Source organism: Gekko japonicus, unplaced genomic scaffold, assembly GCF_001447785.1.
Source record: "Gekko japonicus isolate JY-2015 unplaced genomic scaffold, Gekko_japonicus_V1.1 scaffold1652, whole genome shotgun sequence".
In the NCBI taxonomy this organism is placed as follows: domain Eukaryota; kingdom Metazoa; phylum Chordata; class Lepidosauria; order Squamata; family Gekkonidae; genus Gekko; species Gekko japonicus.
The window spans coordinates 362,314-383,389 of record NW_015176501.1 but is presented as its reverse complement, the minus strand read 5'-3'; the positions used below and the strand labels follow the sequence as shown (position 1 = coordinate 383,389).

The following is a 21,076-nucleotide window of genomic DNA, read 5'->3' as shown; positions in this document are numbered from 1 at the left end:
GGGGGGGGGGAGAAAAGAGGATAACATATAGGAAGGAAGAAGAAAAGGATTTGATTTTTCTTAAGTTTCTTCAGAGAGAGGGAACAGCAAAGATGGAAGGAGAAAGTGAAAGTAAGTTAACTCAGAAAGATAGGTTTAGGCACAGCCTACACCTAGCTGCTCTCCCTTCTGAGGCAGGAAAAGAACTGAGCCTAGGGTGACTCCCACTACAGGAAACAGGAAGTAATTGAAATTAGTCCTGCCTCCCTAAGTGATGGATGGGAATCACCCACAAGATGTCCTCCACCTCAGAGGGAGAAACGCTATTTTACTTTGGCACTTGGGCTAAAAAAATTGCTTCTGTCTTAAAAGGAATCATTGTAACCATTTTCTGTCTTAAAGTGACTGTTCATTGGGTCCTTTAAAGTAGATCACAGAGTCAATATATGATTTCCTCAAAATAAAATGATCTCCAAATGAAGTACACCAAGAACTAAAAATCTGTGAAGGACATAGTTAATAACCTGCAGCAGTTCACCGCAGTAAATTGTCAACAGATTGGGCTGAGTAAGGGTATATAAGTTCCTTAATCATGGGAAACAGTTCCATTGGATAAGACTATGTAGACAGTGGAGAAAAACCCTATGATGATGTATTTCAAGTATGTTTGGATAGATGTGGTGATAGTATTTGATAGAAACCTCACCATTACATCCAGTTCTGGGTTAAATATATACAAGTATAGGTACTCTTGACCTAAAATTCATTATTTGATGTTGTTGGCTGCGCACACTGATGGTCAGATTTACCGTTTAAGCAACTGCTATGCTTGCTCAGAATCGGACAGGAAAAGGCTTTGTAGTTCTGTACACGGGAGGAAATCTGCTTATTTTGACATAAAGGGGGTGTGGTACCAGATGTGGATTTTAAAGGAAGTGGAATACTGTGGAATACTTTCGTATATGTAGTATTCATATAATCATGTACATTCAAAAATAATTTTCTAAGCAATTCAGAATTATGGATATAGAAAAAAGATTTTGAGTTAACAAGTTTAGTAGGATTCTTTCTCTAAAACTGTTTCCTGTATTTTGAAAGCAAACTATTTCTGACTTACGTTTGTAATGTATTTCCCCAAAAGCTTCTTCAGTACTGCAGACAGTAATAGTTTAAATCTTTCTGTAGAATAAATAACATGGCTATTTCTCAATGTCTTGCTTGTGGCTTTTCTAAAAATTCACAGGTTTAATATATCATAGAAATGTTCTGGGTATTGTCTTGACCCAGCTTCTCTTTTATGACATGTTTTTCTGTTCTCCTTGAAACTAGTAAAATGTGAATGGTTATTTGCAAATGTTTTAATTCCCCCACTGTTAGGCTTTTTAAATTCAAGATTTTTTCAAAGCATTGGAACTATTTTTAACTTCATAAAGCAGTTCTGTTGGAAAGACTCATTCAGTTTTGGCCTAGGGCAGCATTTCTCAAATAGTAAGTAAGGACTCTTGCGGGTGGGAGCTCTGCAAGTCCTTTTTAACAATAGTTGATGAGCTCTTCATGCCCATCTGGCTAATATGAAGTGGCACTATCTCAGTTTTTTACCAATGGGGTCAATGAGTCTCAGGTGAAAGGGGAAAGAATTAGCTTTCCCCTCTTTTGAAGGGCATGTAGAACTTTTCCTACCCTCAGACTCTAAATTTCGAGGTCACCATGGAGCACTAGCCAGAAGACATGGCTGATTGGTTGCAGGGATCTAGTAGGCTTAGCCCTAGGAACTTTATTAGTTGTGTGACACCAAGGTGGTAGAGTCCTAATATAGTCATTCTGGTTTCTAGAGATATAAAATTGAATTATTTTTTCAATTTTCAGTATGAAGGATTTCATCATAGAGGCTCTACTCTGCATCCATTGACAATAATAGCCAATAGTTTTGAACTGCATATAGGATGTTCAAGTTTTTTGTGACACTGGCCTTTTCCTATTTCTATGTGCAGCTCTGAAATTTTTTCTAGGCCCCTTCCCACTTCTGTTCATCTGGCCTTAATTTTTTCTTTTTGCAATTTTATTGAACACACAAAAGCTGGACACAATACAAATACAATGTGCAAATATACAGCGCTTTCTTAACTTACAGTTGGTTTGAAAAACTTGTAAAGCTACTACTGTTAAAAATACAATACAAGAAAGATACAACGACATTACAGATGTAGCAGATCTATAGGATATACATTTTTTGGCACTTTGTCTTTTCTTATCATATACTCCAAAAGTGGATACCAAATCGCTAGGAAACGATCGTTCTGCTTCACATTGTCAAACTGGACATTCTTGTATGCTATCTTTTCCATAACATAGAACTGCCAAATCTTATCATACCATAGAATAATTGTAGGAGGCTGAATATTTTTCCATTTAATAGCAATTGAGGCTCTAGCCGCAGCCAAAAGAAAGTCAATTAACATTTTCCTTGAACTTCGCAAATCACAATTTTTTCATCTGGCCTTTCTGACAGGAAGTTACTAACCAATAAAATTTCTTACGGTTCCTGGCATGAAGTCTCTTCCAATCAAGGAGTGAGATTGATTACAACTTCCATCAGGGACTTTTAAGTTGTGGCCAATAGAATCAGCTATCTTTTGACACCGGATCATATTAATACAGATGTACAGATAATACAAATATTTTACTTAAACTTACTTAAAAGCCCATTGCTTCTCATTTTATTGTTTTGAGGACACTGGAGGATTTAAGTCCTCCGTGAGACATGTATGACTTGTCTTGCGCTTTGAAAGGGGTTTTCTGTTGCATGGCAGGTACCAGGGAGGGAAGGACACAGGGAGGGTCTGCAAAAAAGTTTTTAATCCAGTACGGAGTCCCCAGATTACTTAAATTTGAGAACTTCTGGCCTAGGATCAGTTTGCACAACCCATCTTAATTATTGTTGCTTTTTTTAAATGTATAGATATTTTTTCACTAATAGCTGTCTTTTTTATATGAAGCTGATGGACCAGTTGTGGCTCAGTAGTAGGATATCTGCTTTGCATACAGAAGTTCCCAGCTTCAAGTTCTGGCTTTTCAAATGCCGTTCTTTGGCTGAGAGACTGGAGAACTGCTGTTCTAGATGGATCAATAGGCTGACGTATAAAGCAATTTCATGTGTTTATACAAAGTAAATTGCTAGAATAGATTTTGGTGATTAAATCTAGCTAGAAGTGGAGTAGTACCAAACATAGTTGTTACTGTGAAGTAACTTGTTTTAATAGCCATTTACATTTACTCTAGCATGTTCTAGCTAAGCATGATTGGCTTTCAAGCAGTCTAAGACTGCATGTGTTCAAAAGAAACAACATATTTTTATATAAATCAAGCATTTATGAATATTTAAAAACTTGGGAGAGTATATTATGTGTGGCACAATGATCTAGGTAAAATAACTTGATGTTAACAGATCTTTTCTACATAACTTCCAAATATTTGAAAATCCAGAACTGGTGTATCTGCTAGTGCCTGTCTTGAAGCAACTGGCTCAGTCTCCTGGCAGACAGTTTGAGAGAAACAAGCTGTTGAACTCCCTTGTTTGGTAATATCACCATTTGGGGGGGGGATTTTATAGGAGGAATAGAAGCTAGAAGTGCCAAATTGTGTTTTTCTCAGTGTGTTTTAAGTGTGTGTGTGGGGGGACAAAGAATGAGGCTCTCCAGTCTTCATATGTTCACCCATGAAGAAGGTATGATTTGATTTGCAATTCACTAGTATAAAGTAGCAGACACCTTGAGAATTCAGTTACTGTTTCACTTTCTAACCTTCCCCTGTTTGTGAACTAAGGGCAGTCCCACTGATTTCAGTGATCAGTAGTTGCCTTAAGGTTTATAAATTTTCTAAAAGAAATGTTTGTGGCAATTAGAGCTGTGTGAAGCTCTTATACTGTGGTACTTGCTAGGGCCTACCTGTGTGGGGTGTGTGTTACTTTAAACAGCCAGATGAAAATCTCTAGCTCAGGGGTGTCGAACTCATTTGTTATGAGGGCTGGATCTGACATAAATGAGACCTTGTTGGGCCGGGCCATGTGTGTCATAAAATGTAATGCCAGATAGTGGAGATAAACTTTATAAAGGACACAAACACAAAGATATATTTTTAACTTAAAATAAAAACATGCTTAAAACATTAGCTCTGTAAGCTTGCAAACCTACTTTTGATCTATTGACATTCACCATAGAAATCTCATGCTCAGAGTTCTGAGTCTAGGACCCAGGTTAAAACATGAAATGGCTGAGTGATTAAGAGAGTCCAGCGAAACAAGCTATGATGCAGCAGCAGTAGCAGAACTGGAAGCGGGAGATGGCCAGTTCCACTAGGGGCCTGATCTGGCCCCCGGGCCGCATGTTTGACACCCCTGCTCTAGCTGAATTAAAACACCGCATTAACCACTAAATCAAAGTTCTGCTTCATGACTGAATGTACCATTACAACATTTAACCTTTGTAGGGCACAGCCCTCAAACTGTAAGGAAGACATGAGGTTTGTCTGTTTCAGATTCAAAGTGAAATCCTGTATTTCCTAGGCAATATATTTATTAAAACTTTTATTTACAAATAATCTGATAATTCTAGATCTGATAAATTGATTTATCTGATTACATCTGATTTCTGCAGACGCCCAGTGCAAACTATCTGTCAGATTTGGACCCTTGACCTGGGAATTGATTGTCTTTGTACCATGATCAATAACTGTATCTTGCTGCCCTGCATTGCTAATGTCCACTTTTGCTTTTGTAACCTCGCCCGCTTTGCACATCTGCTGGCTTTGCTTATTACCTTATCTGTCTTCCCTGACATTCCTAAGGGGGGTGAGTGAGAGAAAGATTGTATGGTGTTGAGTAGAGGCGCTGCTTGTAAGTTTCCCGAAGCTACCCCCACATGGTTCACAGGTCCAGCTGTGGCCTTGGGAGACAGGAGTCTTAAGATACAACTAGTTGGGTTGTATATTCTCTCATGACCTGTAGTAGCCTGAATGAGTGTGACGTGTGTCTGCTGGGCGGAACCCATTCCCCACTATCCTCCATTGGACTGTTGATTGTTAGTTCTGGCAAAGGTGTTCACCTGACCAGAAGCCATATCTTACCAATAAACCTGATCAAGGACTATTGTGTACAGAGTGGTTACTCCAGGACCAGACACTATCATTGGTATTGACTATATGCTTCTTACATTAGTGACTAAGGATAGATTAGGCATTCTTCTTGTCTACCAGTTACCTAGTTCCCCAGTGGGCACTCTCTATGAGGTGCTAGAGATACTGCTGGATGTGGTGTGCTAGAGACTTCTAGACTGATCATTCGGGGGAACTTCGACATTCATACTGAGGATACCTCATTGAGACTGGCCCAGGATTGTATAGCTTCTTTGACTGCCTTGGGTCTCTCCTAAATTGTAATTAGCCCAACCTATGAAAGAGGATATACCCTGAACTTAATATTTTGCACTGACCCTTCAAGGGAAGGTTTGGTTTCAGGGCTGGAGATTCACCCTGAAGCATGGTCTGAACATTACCTACTTAAAGCCAAAGTGAATGTGGCTCCAACACCCTGCATGGGAAAGGCCTGGTAAAATGGCCCATGCACAGAGGCACATAAATCCTACTGGATTCCAGAATGCTCTGGGAGATTTTAGGATTCCAAACATGTGTTCTGCTGAGGCCACAGTGGAAGCGTGGATTGTGAAGCTTTTTGAAGCTATTGACAAGGTTGCCCTTCTCGTCAACCACTCCCGCCCTTGGGATGAAACCCAGCCCCCTGGTTTATAATGAAGCTGGGTGATCTGAAAAGGGTTGGGAAACATCTAGAATGGTGCTGACAGAGAAATCATACTTAATCTGACCTATGAAATGGTGCTGATGGTGGCAGAGAAAGGTTACTTCTCTACTATTGTAGCTTCAACTCGTTCATGTCCATCCCAATTTTCAAGATAGCCTAGCATATGCTGATGCCAAAATTTGATCCTGCCCTGTCCCAGGCACAGTTAGCTGTGGTACATTTTGCCAAATTTTGTTGCTGATAAAATATCAAGAATACACACTGATCTTGATGTAGGATACTTTTAATCTCTATATCAGATCATTCACGGTTGGGGCCTTGGAATACCAATGATATTCAGCTCTATATATCATTTTTTAAATCTGGTGATGTGGCAGAAGCCCTAAATAGCTCCCTGGCTGTTGTGGTTAACCACAGTTATTCTTAGAAATAGTCACTCAAAGGAATAAAAGAAAGCCCTTATCTCCAGGTAGAGAAAAGCAGTATGGGAATCCACTTGCAGAGGTAGAAGGGAAAATTGCCTCTGTATTCATAGGCTAATTTCTTTGTTTAAATTACAGGCAATGGTAGCTTGTTATCCAGGCAATGGAACAGGATATGTGCGTCATGTTGATAATCCAAATGGAGATGGAAGATGTGTCACGTGTATATATTACCTTAATAAAGACTGGGATGCCAAGGTAAATCTGTTTCAGAGATCTGTGTATGCTTGAATAGTTAAAAATTTATTTCTAAATTCCTTTGGATAGCTGGTTTACTTTTAACCTGAAATGATTAAGCACATTGTATAAAGGGAACACTGTTTTTCACACGTCTCCCTCTTAGAGCACCTGATGGACACATGCTGAGCAGAGTTGCAGCCACTTAACTCCCCATGATGCATTATCTAGCAGCCTAGGGAGAATGTTTTTACATCAGTGTACCTGTGGAATCACAAAAAGTTGTTGTAAGAGCCAGTTCAATGCAACAGTAAGAAGTAGGCTGGGTTAATAATACAGTTATGAGACATTTTTTGTTACTCCTGGTTGATGTAGTCAAAATATTCATGACAGTGATAAACATAATTTTATATGGCTAATGAAGACAGTTTGGACCTGCTTTCTGTTCACTAATTTTTAGTAGCAAAGAACTGTGGACATATTAAAAGGGTGTAGTATTGGAACTGATGAGACAATCTCTCGATAGACATGCAGAGATGCTTGTCTCATAACGGATCTAAATTTATCTTCTGTTCATCCTAAGAAAAAGCTGTGAACAGTTCCTTCAGTATTAGTGTCTAGTTAACAACACTGTTGGCATAGTCAATATAATTATATTTTTATAGAGGAGCAGGATATCATTGTATCTGATTATCATTGGGGCCCCATCTGTGAATACTTAAATTTGGAGACTGGAGCCATGAACAGGCAAGACAGCTCTTTGTGCAAGCCTGAGAAAAGCCCTAGGTTTGCAGAAAAATCTGAAATCTAAGAAATACATTAGGGAGTTCCCCCCACCCTGCCATAACAGAAGTAGCACCTGCAGCTTTAGGAAACAAATGCCTTCTGCAGCACCTGTTGTGGAGGTTGCTAGGCAGGTATAATAGCGTTGCCAGTTTTCAAGCCTTGGTTTCTGTAAGCAAAAGGGTAGGGGGGAAAGGCCCATCCCAAGGCTGTCTTGGGCTTTGAGAGAGGACTCATTGGGACTGGACCTGAGAGCAACCATGCAACTTACATTACTTACCCAGGACTGGCTGCTTGCTGGGGTAATAACAGTTCAACAGCATTCACCCCACAAAAGAAGAAAACATACTTCTACATAGCTAACATAATTTACTTATGCTTCATAATTACATATTTAACCATTAAGGTGTTTGACTTCTTTTTAAGGTCAGTGGCGGTATTCTTCGAATATTTCCAGAAGGCAAAGCCCAGTTTGCTGACATTGAACCTAAATTTGATAGACTGCTATTTTTCTGGTCTGACCGCCGCAACCCTCATGAAGTACAGCCTGCATTTGCTACAAGGTAAGATGAATAAGTCAGTAGGTTTAGATGAGAAAAAGTGTAGGAGGGAATTGGCAAATACATTAACTGCATAGCTTTCAGTATGTTTGAGGAGGCCTCTTCATAGAAAGTCAAGAGGAAATAGAGTCTCTAATTACTTAAATATTTAGAATGTGTTGTTGATGCCTGTCGACATTGGGAGTCTTAACTTGGGTGGTTTAGTGGTGTGCTGAGTTCCAATTAGTCATGGTACAATAGAAGCTAAATCTTGCCATGTAAGAGCTGTAGCATGTTAAGGAAAAAAGTGTTGACTCTGTTGCCTTCTGCTGTTGTGTTCCAAAAACTGGAATGTTAAAAGTGGATGAAGGTATTGGGATTTATCAGTGAGGCCTGTCATGAATCTAGGAACTTTTAAATTTATGTATTTGGCTATATTTTAGCAGTATTGAAAAAGAGGGTGAAATTTCTTGTATTCCAAGACTCTGGCATTAGTTATGGTGCATTTTCTAAGGCTGAAAAAGTTGAAAAGGCATATTTTATATGTAGCATGAAGCACATATTTGTCACCCCTATTATCCTATAGGAAAACAGAGAGATTAGGCTTTTAAAAGTTGTCTGTATCTAATATGTTAAATGTGAAAGCAGCATAAACTCTAATGATATTCTAAATATTTTCATATAGTACTCTCTTATTTTAAAGTATTACTGTCCTTTTGTTCTGGACTAAATATTTTGTTTTTAGTGGAAATAAGTCTTTTGTCTGTGACTTCATTGTTCCTCTTATCATTGTAAGTTTAAACTAAAATTTAGGTTGCAGTCATGTTTACCTTGGATGACCAAGAGTAAAGAATACTATAAAGAACCCTGATGAACTGGTTGGTTGGTTCTCACCTTATCTTTTCCCATTTTTGGTTTTATCTTGTTATGTCCTGCAACAGGGCATCCTATACTAAGAATGTTAGGAAGAGAGGGAAGCAGCTAGTCAGCACACACTGACATTAGCCCAGTGCTGCTCACCCACAGGTGAGCAAAAGAAGTATCAAAAAGAACACCATATCCACTCACACAAGGAAAAGCCATAGGTGCAGGAAGGGACGCAAATCTATAACTATGTTCCCTTTAACCCATATGTGCTCACAAGGAGGAGATTTGGCCACTTCAGCCATAATACCCCCATACCTGTGCTGCTTACTTGATCGGCGCAACCTCGCAGAGTGTTTCAGACCTATCTGGCACAAGAGTACATGCTCGCAGAGTGGTTCAGACCTATCTGGCACAAGAGTACATGTCTTGGTGGGAAGAAGGGAATCTCAAGAGCACCAGCCTTTTACCAGGCATAAGAGATGGAGACGCTAGGACAGCCAAAAGCAAACATACTACTGTACAGTTGCAGAAAGTGTGTCTGTCAACACCCCTCTTGACCTCGGTGGGGAAAGGCACCTATGTGAGAGATGGTAGTAATAAGGCAAAATTTACCTTTCATCCAGCAGTAAAACAGAAAGAAGAGACTGGACTGGAATCCACACCTTACATAGGTGGGATCAGTCCTCTAAGTATACACTAGGAGTGTGCAAAAAAAATCGTTTATTTTTGGGGGGTTGGGTGTACTGAGCCCCCAAAATATCGGTATTTCCTGATATTCCCAAATCCCAATATTGGTATGATATTAGGATTCAGGAAATCATCAGGATTGCTGAATTTATTTGGCTCTGTTATACCCTATGGGGAGACGGGATTTAAACTTTAAATGCTTGCTGTGTTCACTCACTGAGTTGTGCCACCGCCAAGTGAACTCGGCAAGCATTTAAAGTTTAAATCCCTTCTGAGCTCACTCACTGAGTCTCACCACTGCTGTGGCACGACCTGGCGAGTGTACTGAGGAAGCAATTAAATGCTGACTTCACTCGCAGAGTCTCGCGGCTGTGGTTGTGCAACTTGGCGAGTGAACTCGGCAAGCATTTAAAGTTGAGTTCACTTGCCAACAGCTTTCATGGCAGTCACCCAAGTGGGGCCAGATGTGGCTTTTTTGAGCAGGGCTTCTGAGTGACCATTGGACATATGATTGGCTGCATGGATTTATAAAGATGTCGCATTAGTAGCGGCTGCCACCACAGCACAAGGATCTTCACTGTGTGGCTGAAGGTACCCTATGTGTATGCAAGAAAATATTTTAAAACAATATGTTCATCTTAAAAAACACCCTCTTAAATAGAGCTTTTGCCTGAACTGTTAAGGAGTTACTATTAGTTATGCATGCCCTCACTCCCTGACATTTTTGGTTGGTGCAACCTCCTGCAGGATCCATTTTGTGGTTGTGCTCACCTCCTTGTGTCAACATTCTAAAGGTGCTTACAAGCTCAAAAATGTTGGGGACCCTTGTTTTAGTTCCTTGGTGTGAGCCCAATGTAGGGATAGCTACCAGACAGCCCTGGAAGGGATCTGAGATGCAAACATAATCATTTATAGATTACTCATGCTGATGGACAGCCTCACACACCAGTCATTTTGGTCAGCAAGCCCCATGCACCATTCCTCTGCTGAAGGCAGGGTTAATTTCTGCCACCTATTCCTGTTCATCCCAACAAGGCTTGTGCCAGCAGGAGCTCACCCACCTCCACTTGCAAGAGCATCCCTGTGTAAGCATTGAATGTGCCCGGATGCGTGTTCCATGTTGAAGACTGCTGAAGTTAGTGATGAGTGGGGTGGGGGGAACTGTTCAGTACCAAAACTCATGCAACATACACCGCTGTGATACAGTCCACGTGTTTACTGAACAGGATCAGGCATGTTATTCTGAAAGCAAGGGAGACAAATGGAACAAGCTCTCTTGTTCCTGTATCTTGTAGAACTGCACTGATGGACTGAAGTGTACAGCTATCCACAAGAGTGCATGGCCATGGTGGTGTCAACAGTGCAGCATGCAATGGTTCTGGAGTCAGCCAGGCTAGAACAAATGAGTTGGCACACAGCAGAGTGGCTAGATGCATACTGATCTCTGCAGCTATTGATCATATCACAGGCACAGCAGGTGATTGTCATTTCATCCTGGCTTCTTCCTCTGTTGGAGGGCTTCCTGCACAGAGTCAATAGAAACACATGGACAGTAATGATCCACAGTAGCAACTAACAGCATGTGGGCTCTGCAACTCTGACCATGGTACACTTCTATTTCCCCTACTCTTCCTATCCCTTCCTATCATTGAGGAATATAGCGTAGCCATTTAGCTGATACTTATTAATCTCTTGGTGAGAACTTTAAGAACATAAGAAGAGTCCTCCTGTATCAGATCAGTGGTCCATCTAGTCCAGCATCCTGTCTCACACAGTGGCCATCCAGTTCCTCTGGAGGTCCAACAACAGGGCATAGAGACCTTCCTCTGATTTGCCTCCTGGCACTGGGATTCAGAGGCTGACTGTCTCTGAGCTTAGAGGTTAACCTCAGTCACCATAGCTAGTAGCCAGTGATAGACCTATCCTCCATGAATCTATCTAAAATCCCGTCTTAAAGCTTTATGTTCTTGTGGCCATCACAACATTTTCTGGAAGCAAATTCCACATTTTAATCACTCTCTGTGTAAAGAAGTATTATTTGTTTGTTTTGTTTTTATTTTATTATTCTCGTATCCCACCCTCCCCACAAGCAGGCTCAGGGCGGGTTCCATCAGTATCAGTACAATATATAATACAATTTAAAACAACAGTTTAAAACAACATAGATCATGTTGTTGGTCCTGAATCTACAGCCCATCAGCTTCATTGGATGCCCTTGAGTTCTAGTATTTTGGGGGAGGGAGAAAAGATTCTCTTTGTCAGCTCTCTCAACCATATGCATAATTTTATAAACCTCTATCATGTCCCCCCTTAGCCATCTCTTTTCTAAACTGAAAAGTCTCAGACTCTTCAGCCTTTCCTCATAGGGAAGGTGCTTCAGCCCCGCTAATCATCTTGGTTGTCCCCTTCTATACTTTTTACGGTTCTGAGATGTTCTTTTTGGAATGCAGTGCCCAGAATGGCACACAGTATTCCAAATGAGGCCTCACTGTAGATCTATGCAGGAGCATTATAATATTGACCGTTTTATGTTAAGTCCCTTTCCTAGTAATCCCTAACATAGTGTTTGCCTTTTTCACTGCTGCAGCTCACAGGTTGATACTTTCATTGAGTTACTCACTATGACCCAAAGATCTTTTCACCTCTCAGTAAGTTTAGATTCCATTAGTTTATACTTGAAGTTGAGATTTTTTTGTCCCACTGTGCATAACCTTACACTTACCAACATCAAACTTCATTTGCCACATTGTTGCTCACTCACCCAATTTGTGGAGTTCCTCTTACAGTCATCCTAGGTTTCCACTGTCCTGAATAATTTTATGTCATCTGCAGACTTGGCCACTGGACTACTCAGCCCTAGTTCCAGATAATTTATGAACAAATTAAATAGTACCGCCCCAATACTGATCATTGTGGGACCCCACTGCTTATTTCTCCTCATTGTGAGAACTGTCCATTTATTCCTACTCTTCCTGTCATTTAACCGATTTTTAATCCATAAGAGAGCCTGTCCTCTTATCCCATGACTGCTAAGTTTACTCAGGAGTCTTTGGTGAGGTATCTTGTCAAAAGCCTTTTGAAAGTCCAACTATATAATGTCTACTGGGCCACTGTTCGCTACATGCTTGCTCAGTTTCTCACAGAACTCTAAAAAGTTTGTGAGGCCGGATTTCCCTTTGCAGAAGCCATGCTGATTTTCCCTCAGCCGGTTTTGTTCCCCAATGTGCCTAATAATTTTACCTTTGATACAGTTTCTACTAATTTGGCTGGGACAGACATTAGGCAGACTGGCCTGTAATTACCTGGTTCCTCTTGGGACCCTTTTTAAAAAATTGGTGTGACATTTGCTACTCTCCAGTCTTATGGTACAGCAGCTGAATTTAGTGATCGGTTACATACATAGGTTAGATCAACAATCTCGCATTTGTGTTCTGTAAGAACACTCTGATGTGGTTTTCAGTTTCCCCAATAGGTCTAGAACTTCATCTCTTCTCACCTCAATTGACTCTGTTCTTCAGACTCCCTTCTTGAAAATAGTGGCTGTGGCATGCATGGGTACATGCCCCACACTTTTCACAGTGAATGCAGAAGCAAAAAATTAATGGAACCTTTCTGCCATCTCCTCATCTTCCATCAGCAATCTCTTTATTCCTTGGTCATCCAAAGTCTCAGCTGCTTCTCTGGCTGGTTTCTGCTCCAGATATATGTAAAGAAATGTTTATTGTTTGTCTGGATGCTTTTAGCAACCTGCTTCTCAGATTCTCTTTTCTCATGCCTAATTATTGACTTACATTTCTTTTGCCAGAACCTGTAATCGCTTCTGTTCAGTTCATTGGGGCAGATCTTCCACCTTTTAAAAGAAACCTTTTTTTTTCCTTTTAAAGCTTTCTTGACTTGCATTGTTAACTATGCAGGCATTATTTTAGATTTGACAGTGTGTTTCCTAACCTGGGGAATACATTCTGTTTGGGCATTAATTGGTGTGGTTTTAAATAACTTTCAAGCATGCTCTAGGGATTTGACTCTCTTCTTTTTCCCTTTCATCTTCCTTAACAATGCCTCTTATTTTTTGTAAAGTTCCCTCTTTTGAAATCAAATGTTACAGTTTTGGACTTTAGGGGTAACCTCCCATTAACACAAATGCTGGACTTGATAGCATTGTAGTCTGTTCCCAGTTGGTGCAACATCCTCTACATTTCTCACCAGGTCTTGAGCCCTGCTCAGAACTAAGTCCAATATCACTGCCCCTTTGTTGGTTCTGTGACCAGCTATTCCAGTGTACAGTCATTTATGATATCTAGGAATCTCATTTCTACAGCATGACTTGAGCACATATTTACCCATTCAATGTTTGAGTAGGTGAAGTCTCCCAATATAACATTATCTGCTTTAGTCACCTCCGTTATTTCCTTCTCCATCTCAAAATCAGCCTCAAGGGCTTGATCAGGTGGACAATAGTACATTTTTAAGTAACCCTTAGGGCCCTGTATTTATGCTCATATCGCTTCTGTTGGGCAGTTCATTCTAGGGGTGTGCACTTGGTACATATGGAGCTGAATAAATAGCAGAAAAATACCATATCGGTACTTTTCGAGTATTTATTCAGCCGAATCAGATATTATTCAGCTTTTATTCGGTCATGGTTAGAAGGCATTTAAAGAGAACACGGTCTCTTTAAATGCCTTCTGAGTTCATTTGCAGAGTCACTCCGTCATTGCAGAGCAAGCTGATTGCGGAGCCATTGCGGAGCAATTGCAGAGTAAACTGAGCAAGCATTTAGAGCTGCGCCACCACTGCAGCGCAACTCGGTGAGTGAATTCAGCAAACATTTAAAGTTTAAATCCCTTCTCCACGAGGGACGGTCCCCATAGGGTATAATGGAGCTGAATAAATTCAGGTTTCCCAAATATTTACCAGGATCCCACTACAAAACCGATATTGATATTCGGGAATACCAATATTTTTTGGTCCGATAGACCTGAATTGGAAATAAATGATTTTTTTGCACACCCCTAGTTCATTCCCCTAATGTTTTCTGACTTATTTTATACTATTCCCTGTTTGATGTACAATGCAACACCTCCCCTAACCTGTTCGTCCCTGTCCTGCTTACAGCACTTATACCCAGGGATGACTGTATCCTATATATTTCCCCCATTTCACCATATTTCTGAGATACCCACTATGTATAAATTGTAATTTAGTACCAAGCACTGCAGCTCCCCTATCTTGGCTCAGAGACGTTGAACATTGGCATGTAGACACCTATAATGTGTTTCCATCTCCATCAGCCCCTTTGTTGCCTCACATGGCCCTACTTCACAATTCTACCCTCATTTCCAAGTTCTATCATACTCCTATCAGTATTACCCTGAGTGTTCGCTCAGTTGTCCCTTTGGTCTGACTTGTTCTGAACCAGAGGCTCTCCAGCTCCTGTTGGCTTTCCCTCTGGGATTAGTTTAAAACCTGCTCTGCCACTTTTTTATATATTAATTTCCAGCAGCTGGTTTCCTTTTGGTTCAAGTGGTGCCCATCTGTTTTGTACAGGTTCAGCTTGTCCCAGAAGGTTCCCCAGTGCCTAAAAAATCTAGACCTTTTCTCCTGGTGCCATTTTCTCATCCATGCAGTGAGACCCCTGATCTGTGGCTGTCTAGCTGGGCCCTGCACATGGAACCAGTAGCAATTCTGTGAATGCTGCCTTTGGGGTCCTTGCTTTAACTTTCTGCCCAGTAACCTAAATTTTCATCCAGGATCACACAATTACTTTTCCCAATATCATTGGTGCCAACACACACCACGACCGCTGACTCCTCTCCAGCATTATATATCAACCTATTAAGACAGGGTATGATGTCCACAAACTTCAAGTCAACATGTGGTCAAAATGCCTGTCACAGACCCCTCTTTCTATATTCCTAATAATCAAATAACCCACTACCAAATGCCCACCTTCCCCAATCCCAAGGTGATATCCCAGGTATGAGAGGATATTGGTCTGTCACCCAAGGAAGGAGTCTCTTCTAAGGGCTCACCCTCCTTCTCTGACACCCTCTGACCTCAGGACTCTCACTCTCCATAACAGCAGACTGTTCTGGTAAGTCCTTGAAGTTCTTGTCCCCTAACTTCTCTCTCTGCCCCAGTTTCTCCAGGTGTAAAAACTTAGCCTCAAGGGAATGAACTTGCTCCCTGAGAGCCAAGATCTTCATGGATCAAGCCCACACCCATGATTTCCACCCAGTTCCATAGATGTCACACTCCCTGCAAAACACTGGATAGCCCCCACTCCTGTACTGGTTTAGTTGTTTAAAGGTATTTTAGAATGAAATAGAGTGCTTACCTGAATTTGTGTGGATTTCCATAGCAGGAAGGATACGGCAGCACACCACCTTGCTCATTTGGAACTTGTATGTCCTTTCTCCAAAAAAAACAGAATAGAGGGGTTCTCTCCTGCTCTCCCTTGACCTCCCTCACACGGATCCCAAGTGCCTCTTACAGAGTCATTCCTCTAATGAGCTCTGTTTTACAGCTGAGATCTGTGGCACCGCCCCCAGGGGTCAGACAATAGTAGCCAGCTGACCACTCAAGCAGAAGACCCTCCCAGCAGGACTGTGTGGTTCTACTGCACTCACCAAAAGCTGGAAGATTTCCCCACAGATGCATCCCAGACAGCTCAGATAATAAAGCCCATTGATTTCAGTAGGACCCCCAAGTAAATGTTCATAGGATCCCAGTCTCAGTACACTGAAATTAATGGTTTTAGACTGGAATAACTTGGCATAGGATTGTGCTGTTGCTTTTATGAGATTAAGAAACTGTCTAGGCTCAAGGAGGAGGTTGTTTTTCGTTGGACAAGGGCAGCAGTTTGGGTCTTGGAATTCTGTGGATACTTGTTCAAAAAGTTGAACAGATTCGGGGGACTTGGCTTATCTAAAAAGTTTAGTGCACCTGCTATGCAATATCTCTGTGTATAACGCAGTGGTATTTTCTTGGTATAATTCCTTTCCTCTTTGAAGGAGAAGTATGCTTCATCTAACATTTGCTCGGACAATAATTGACTTGTTTATGAAGTGGAAATTGCAGCTCAAAATGGAATAGTTCTGAGAGATTTTGTAAACAATCAGTACTATGCAAAATAATTATCTCCCTTTTGTAATTGGATATACTGTACAAATTGCTACTTAGGTTATCTTGCCATAATATTGTTAAAGGAAACTAGGAAAAGGATCTGTGGAACTGTTGAAATGCTACCTTTTTTGAACAGTGTGCTACTTACTGCTTCATATTGCTGCTACTTTTTCTCTCTTTATAGGTACGCAATAACAGTGTGGTATTTTGATGCAGATGAAAGAGCACGCGCTAAAGTAAAATACTTAACAGGTAACTAATTTATTTTATGCTTATGGGTACCTTTCTGCTGCAGAAAAAATAGCTATATGTTAACTAGATCCAGCCTAATACTATGGCATCTGTTTTTTTTTTCAGCAGTGTTGCAGCTATGGTTCATGAATAAAGCTAATTATAACATGTAGGTAGAGTGGTAAAATGTCTTACTTTTTACTTTTTCTTCTGCCCACCCCTGTAGAGTCTGATCTGGTAACAAAAACAATTTTTAAAGCACATGATAAAAATAAATTCAAACTCTCAAATTATATAGTAGAAAGTGATTTAAGCCTATCTTGTTCCTGCATAATTAAGAGCAATCCTAAGCAAGTGTACCTCTTACCCACTGCCTAGCAGGTGAGCAGCACTGTTGGAATCAATCAGCTTTTTGTTGTGCTTTTCTGTATTGCAGTGTTAACTACTTGCTTTTCATAGAGCATCCTAATTCTTAATCTTTTGTCACGGTGTAACTCAAAATGGAAATTAATTTACAATAAGAATATGAAACTCAAAATCCATGTAAATGCAGGGAATTTATTTAATGTTTATGTCCTTCTGCTCTCCCCAGTTGGGACCCAGAGTAGCATACAATATTGTTCTCTCCTCCTCACATTTTATCCTCACAACAATTCGTCTTCAGAGCAGGCTAGGCTGAGAGCATGCAACTGGCCCAAAGTCACCTAGCAAGCTTCCATGGGAATTAGATCATGGGTCTTCCAGATCTTAACCAGTACATCAGACTGGAGTATATGACAGCTAATCTATAAATGTAACTGACAAAAAATGCCTTGATGAAATCTTGGAGCAGCTGATTTAGATATAAAATGTGAATGTGTTAAAAGGTACTTAACCCAAAGCTATGCAAGGGAAACCTTTACCTATGCATCTAAAAGGCTTTGATAAGTTGTAGATATAAATTACCTGCCTACCATTTTTCTTCTCACCTTGACACAGAGAGTACTCCATCTTTCTGTGCTTTACCTCTGAGGATGCCAGTCACAGCTGCTGGCAAAACGTCAGGTCCTACAATGCCAAGACCACAGCCATACAGCCCGGAAAATCTACAACAATAAAAGGCTTTGCATTCTTGGTGGCATTAAAGTGGGTTCTAGACTACGTCAGCATTATCTTCCCACAAATTGGGGCCTGTGAAACTTGTGGGGAGGAGGATCCCATCTCCCCCCACCCCATTGCTGAGCCTTGGAGTTCAACAGCAGCAGTGTCTGGGAGCTGCTCCGAGCCCAGAGTGGTTCGCAGTGCCTGCAAGGTGCTGAGACCAGAGCAGCTCTCAGCATCTGCCACCACTGCAGCAGGGCCCAGAGTAGCTCCTGAATGGCCTGCCATTGCTCCCAGGCTCCACAACACATGTGGAGGGATTTAAAACCCCTTGTGTAATTTTTTCTTAATTTTCATTTTTTTTCTGCAAATCTGAGGAGTACCCTAAGTTTAGTGAAAAATCTGTTTAGCCCCCATGTGGCCCTGATCCATGGATTTAGCTCTCTGCAGATGGGGATCATGGGCGGCTATTAGAATATGATGTTTAAATTTTTTTGCTTTTTGTTTATGTATATGTATTTGTTTTGTTTTTTCTCCCTTCAGGTGAAAAAGGTGTGAGGGTTGAACTTAATAAACCTTCTGATTCAAATGGGAAAGACGTTTTATAAAGCATTCGATCTAGCAATTCCTTGTGCTACATCCTGTCTCTTCGCCACCCTCCCCCAAACAGACTTTGGCGCTATCTGTTAACTTTTGAATGTGAATAATGGGGGAAAGGAAAATCAACGCCAAATTGACATCTTGAATAAACAAATAAATATTGGGGTTCAGTGTTGCATCAAATGGATTTGTAACCGCTGAAGCATTGTACTACATGATTGTGACTCCAAACCTACGCTTATGTGAAGATAAGCAATGAGGAAAAAAACAGCTTACACATGAAGTGCCCTACATAGAATTTTTCCATTCTTTATACTTTGCCGGATCAGTCATCCAGCTCAATGCTGTTCATATCCCCCCTTTAAAAATACGGTCATAGTTTAAATTTTATATAATTTTTGTATAACCAGGTACAGCTGATTAAAATTTAGCAAAACAAAAATTATTCTCCAAAATAGCATTTATCTATTTTTATAAATCTGCTGTTCACACTGTTCTCCTCCTATATAAAACCTAATTTAAATAAGAGTTGCCAGTAACTGATGATCACTTTGTCTTTACACCTAAAGTCAGAAACGGAGCACTTTAATTACCAGCTGAGAACCCGATTGTTTTATTTTCGTATCTTACACTAATTTGAATTTTTTTAAAAGAATGCTGCTGTATTGTGTTGACTGTCTTCTATGAAACTTTTTTTAACTGAAACAGATGCCTATCTTAGCTGTCAATTACTTTCTAAAATTTGTGGTTTTATACGTTGAATCCAGAATTTCTGTCTTGTTGGGGTTTTCCAAGTGATTGGCTGGCACTAAGTGAAGTTGACACTGTTCATACTGTCCTTGGCACAGGGCACTGTGGGTGCATCCAGTAGGAACTTCGCCTGTGAGAGCCATTTGATATGAATGGAAATGACTGAAGAACATAGCTGTGCTCTTATGCAGCTCCTGCTTCTTTCAGTGTGGCTGGTGTAGATGAACTGCCAAGTGTACTGTGCCCATAAGTATCATTAGACCCTTCCAACATAAGGGTTTAGGCTTTTAGATGTACCAAGACCCTTTCTACTGCCTTGATGGGAGAATTCTCTGTCTTGAATCATTTTGAAAAAACATCCCCTCTGCCACTGTTGTCTGTAGGGTAACTGAACTTAAAATCACTGATGTTTCCTCTCAGAGTGCTAGCATCTTTTTCTCATTTGTAGTTTGGGCCCTTGATCGGTTACATAGTATCAAGTATGAATGTATTAAGACTGCAGTGCATCACTACAGGCTTAATAAATAAATAAATAAATACTTTCACACGGCTGAGACGTTTTCTCCCTATAAAAACACTGACCACTGAGCAATACTAAATATGTTAACGAGGAAAAAAATTACCTCTCTTTTAAGTTGAGGAAGCAATAGAGAATAAAATTCACTCAACCAGACGTGTTTGAAATGTTTATTTTGAAGTGGTGGGTGTGTGCTTAAGTGTAACCCCCCCCCCAAGTGATCCTTCCATGTATTACCAGCCTTGCAAATATGGTTTTTCCCACTTAAACTTTCCATTGCCTGTCCTTTGATCCCTCACTTAAAACAATGTGAGTGTACAGAAATATTTCTGTATGTACAACTTTATGACAATTTTAGCCTCTGTATAGTTTGTACTCTTACTAGAGACCTTTTCTATGGAAAGCTGAGTAATTTTTATTAAAAAAAGACTTACTATTCATGTAAAACATGAAAAAGATTGTGTTATAGGGACAACTGACAGGAAGGGGGAAATTCAGTATTGTGATAGCATTTTAGGGAAACTTGTGGCAAATATCTTGAGGGTTTTTCCCCAAACAGTTCGCTGTCAAAAATTTAACTGTTTGGTTCTTCTCTTCATCCCAGTAAATCGGAAGAAAACATATCTACTGTAAGTGCCTCTGCAAACCTGACCAAGGAGTGCAAATCTTCTTTACTGTCTGGCCTACAGTGCAATGCACTGCATCAGGCCTAAGAAACGCCGTTCTAACTTCTTGTAACAGCTTTTTTATTAAGTTTAGTAGAAGTTTGGTTCTGTGTTAGAAATGCACAACATAAGCCTTCACATTTTTATTTTCAGTCCCTATATTAAAATTACCAGTGTCTTACATTTGTGCTTGTCAGGGAGATTTAAAGTGTGCTTAAGTCTCTCAATTTACCTATAAAAAGTCATCAAATTGGGTCTTCTAATGTCAGTTTAGAAACTGTTCATGTCAGTAAAATCTTCAGCCTTGGGCATCTCCAAGCAGGAACCTGTTTCAGACTATTTTTAAACTGTCTTATGGCCTGTATGTGTTTAGTCCTGGTTAAAGATAAAGCTTCATAATGCTATTTTTATTTTGTGACATTAGCCAGCTGTAAAACACAAGACTTTTATCTAGCAGGCAAAGAAATTCAGGATTCATTTGCAGTTTTCCTATAAAGTCATGTAACTTCTGAAAAGCAGTGTTCATTTCTGAAAGAGCTCTCAAAGTGCTTGTAAAGCTAATCTAATTAAAAGGATGTATAAAGGTTCTTGAAACAATGTGGTGATTTGTAATTATGTAATTTTTTTAAAAAACCCACTCCACAGCAACTAATTAGTAATCTGATAAGGGGTATATGTGTGTGTGTCTGTTTTTAGCAGTTGCTGATATTGCAGCCGCAGTTAAGGGTCTTCTGTTAGTTTCATTTATAAACCCTGTTTTTAATTATCTAGATGTGATTGTT

The 21,076-nt window shown here is 40.2% G+C and overlaps 1 protein-coding gene across 1 annotated transcript in view; it reads left to right on the top strand.

Annotated features, from left to right (window-relative positions):
• Positions 1 to 20,852, top strand: part of EGLN1 (egl-9 family hypoxia-inducible factor 1) — a 46,493-nt gene extending 25,641 nt beyond the window's left edge. The window contains exons 2-5 of the mRNA XM_015427317.1: positions 6,352 to 6,471; positions 7,660 to 7,796; positions 16,636 to 16,703; positions 18,306 to 20,852. Coding sequence (XP_015282803.1) covers positions 6,352 to 6,471; positions 7,660 to 7,796; positions 16,636 to 16,703; positions 18,306 to 18,370 — 390 coding nt within the window. The 3' untranslated portion in view covers positions 18,371 to 20,852. The remainder of the gene's footprint in view (positions 1 to 6,351; positions 6,472 to 7,659; positions 7,797 to 16,635; positions 16,704 to 18,305) is intronic.
• The last annotated feature ends 224 nt before the right edge of the window (positions 20,853 to 21,076 follow it).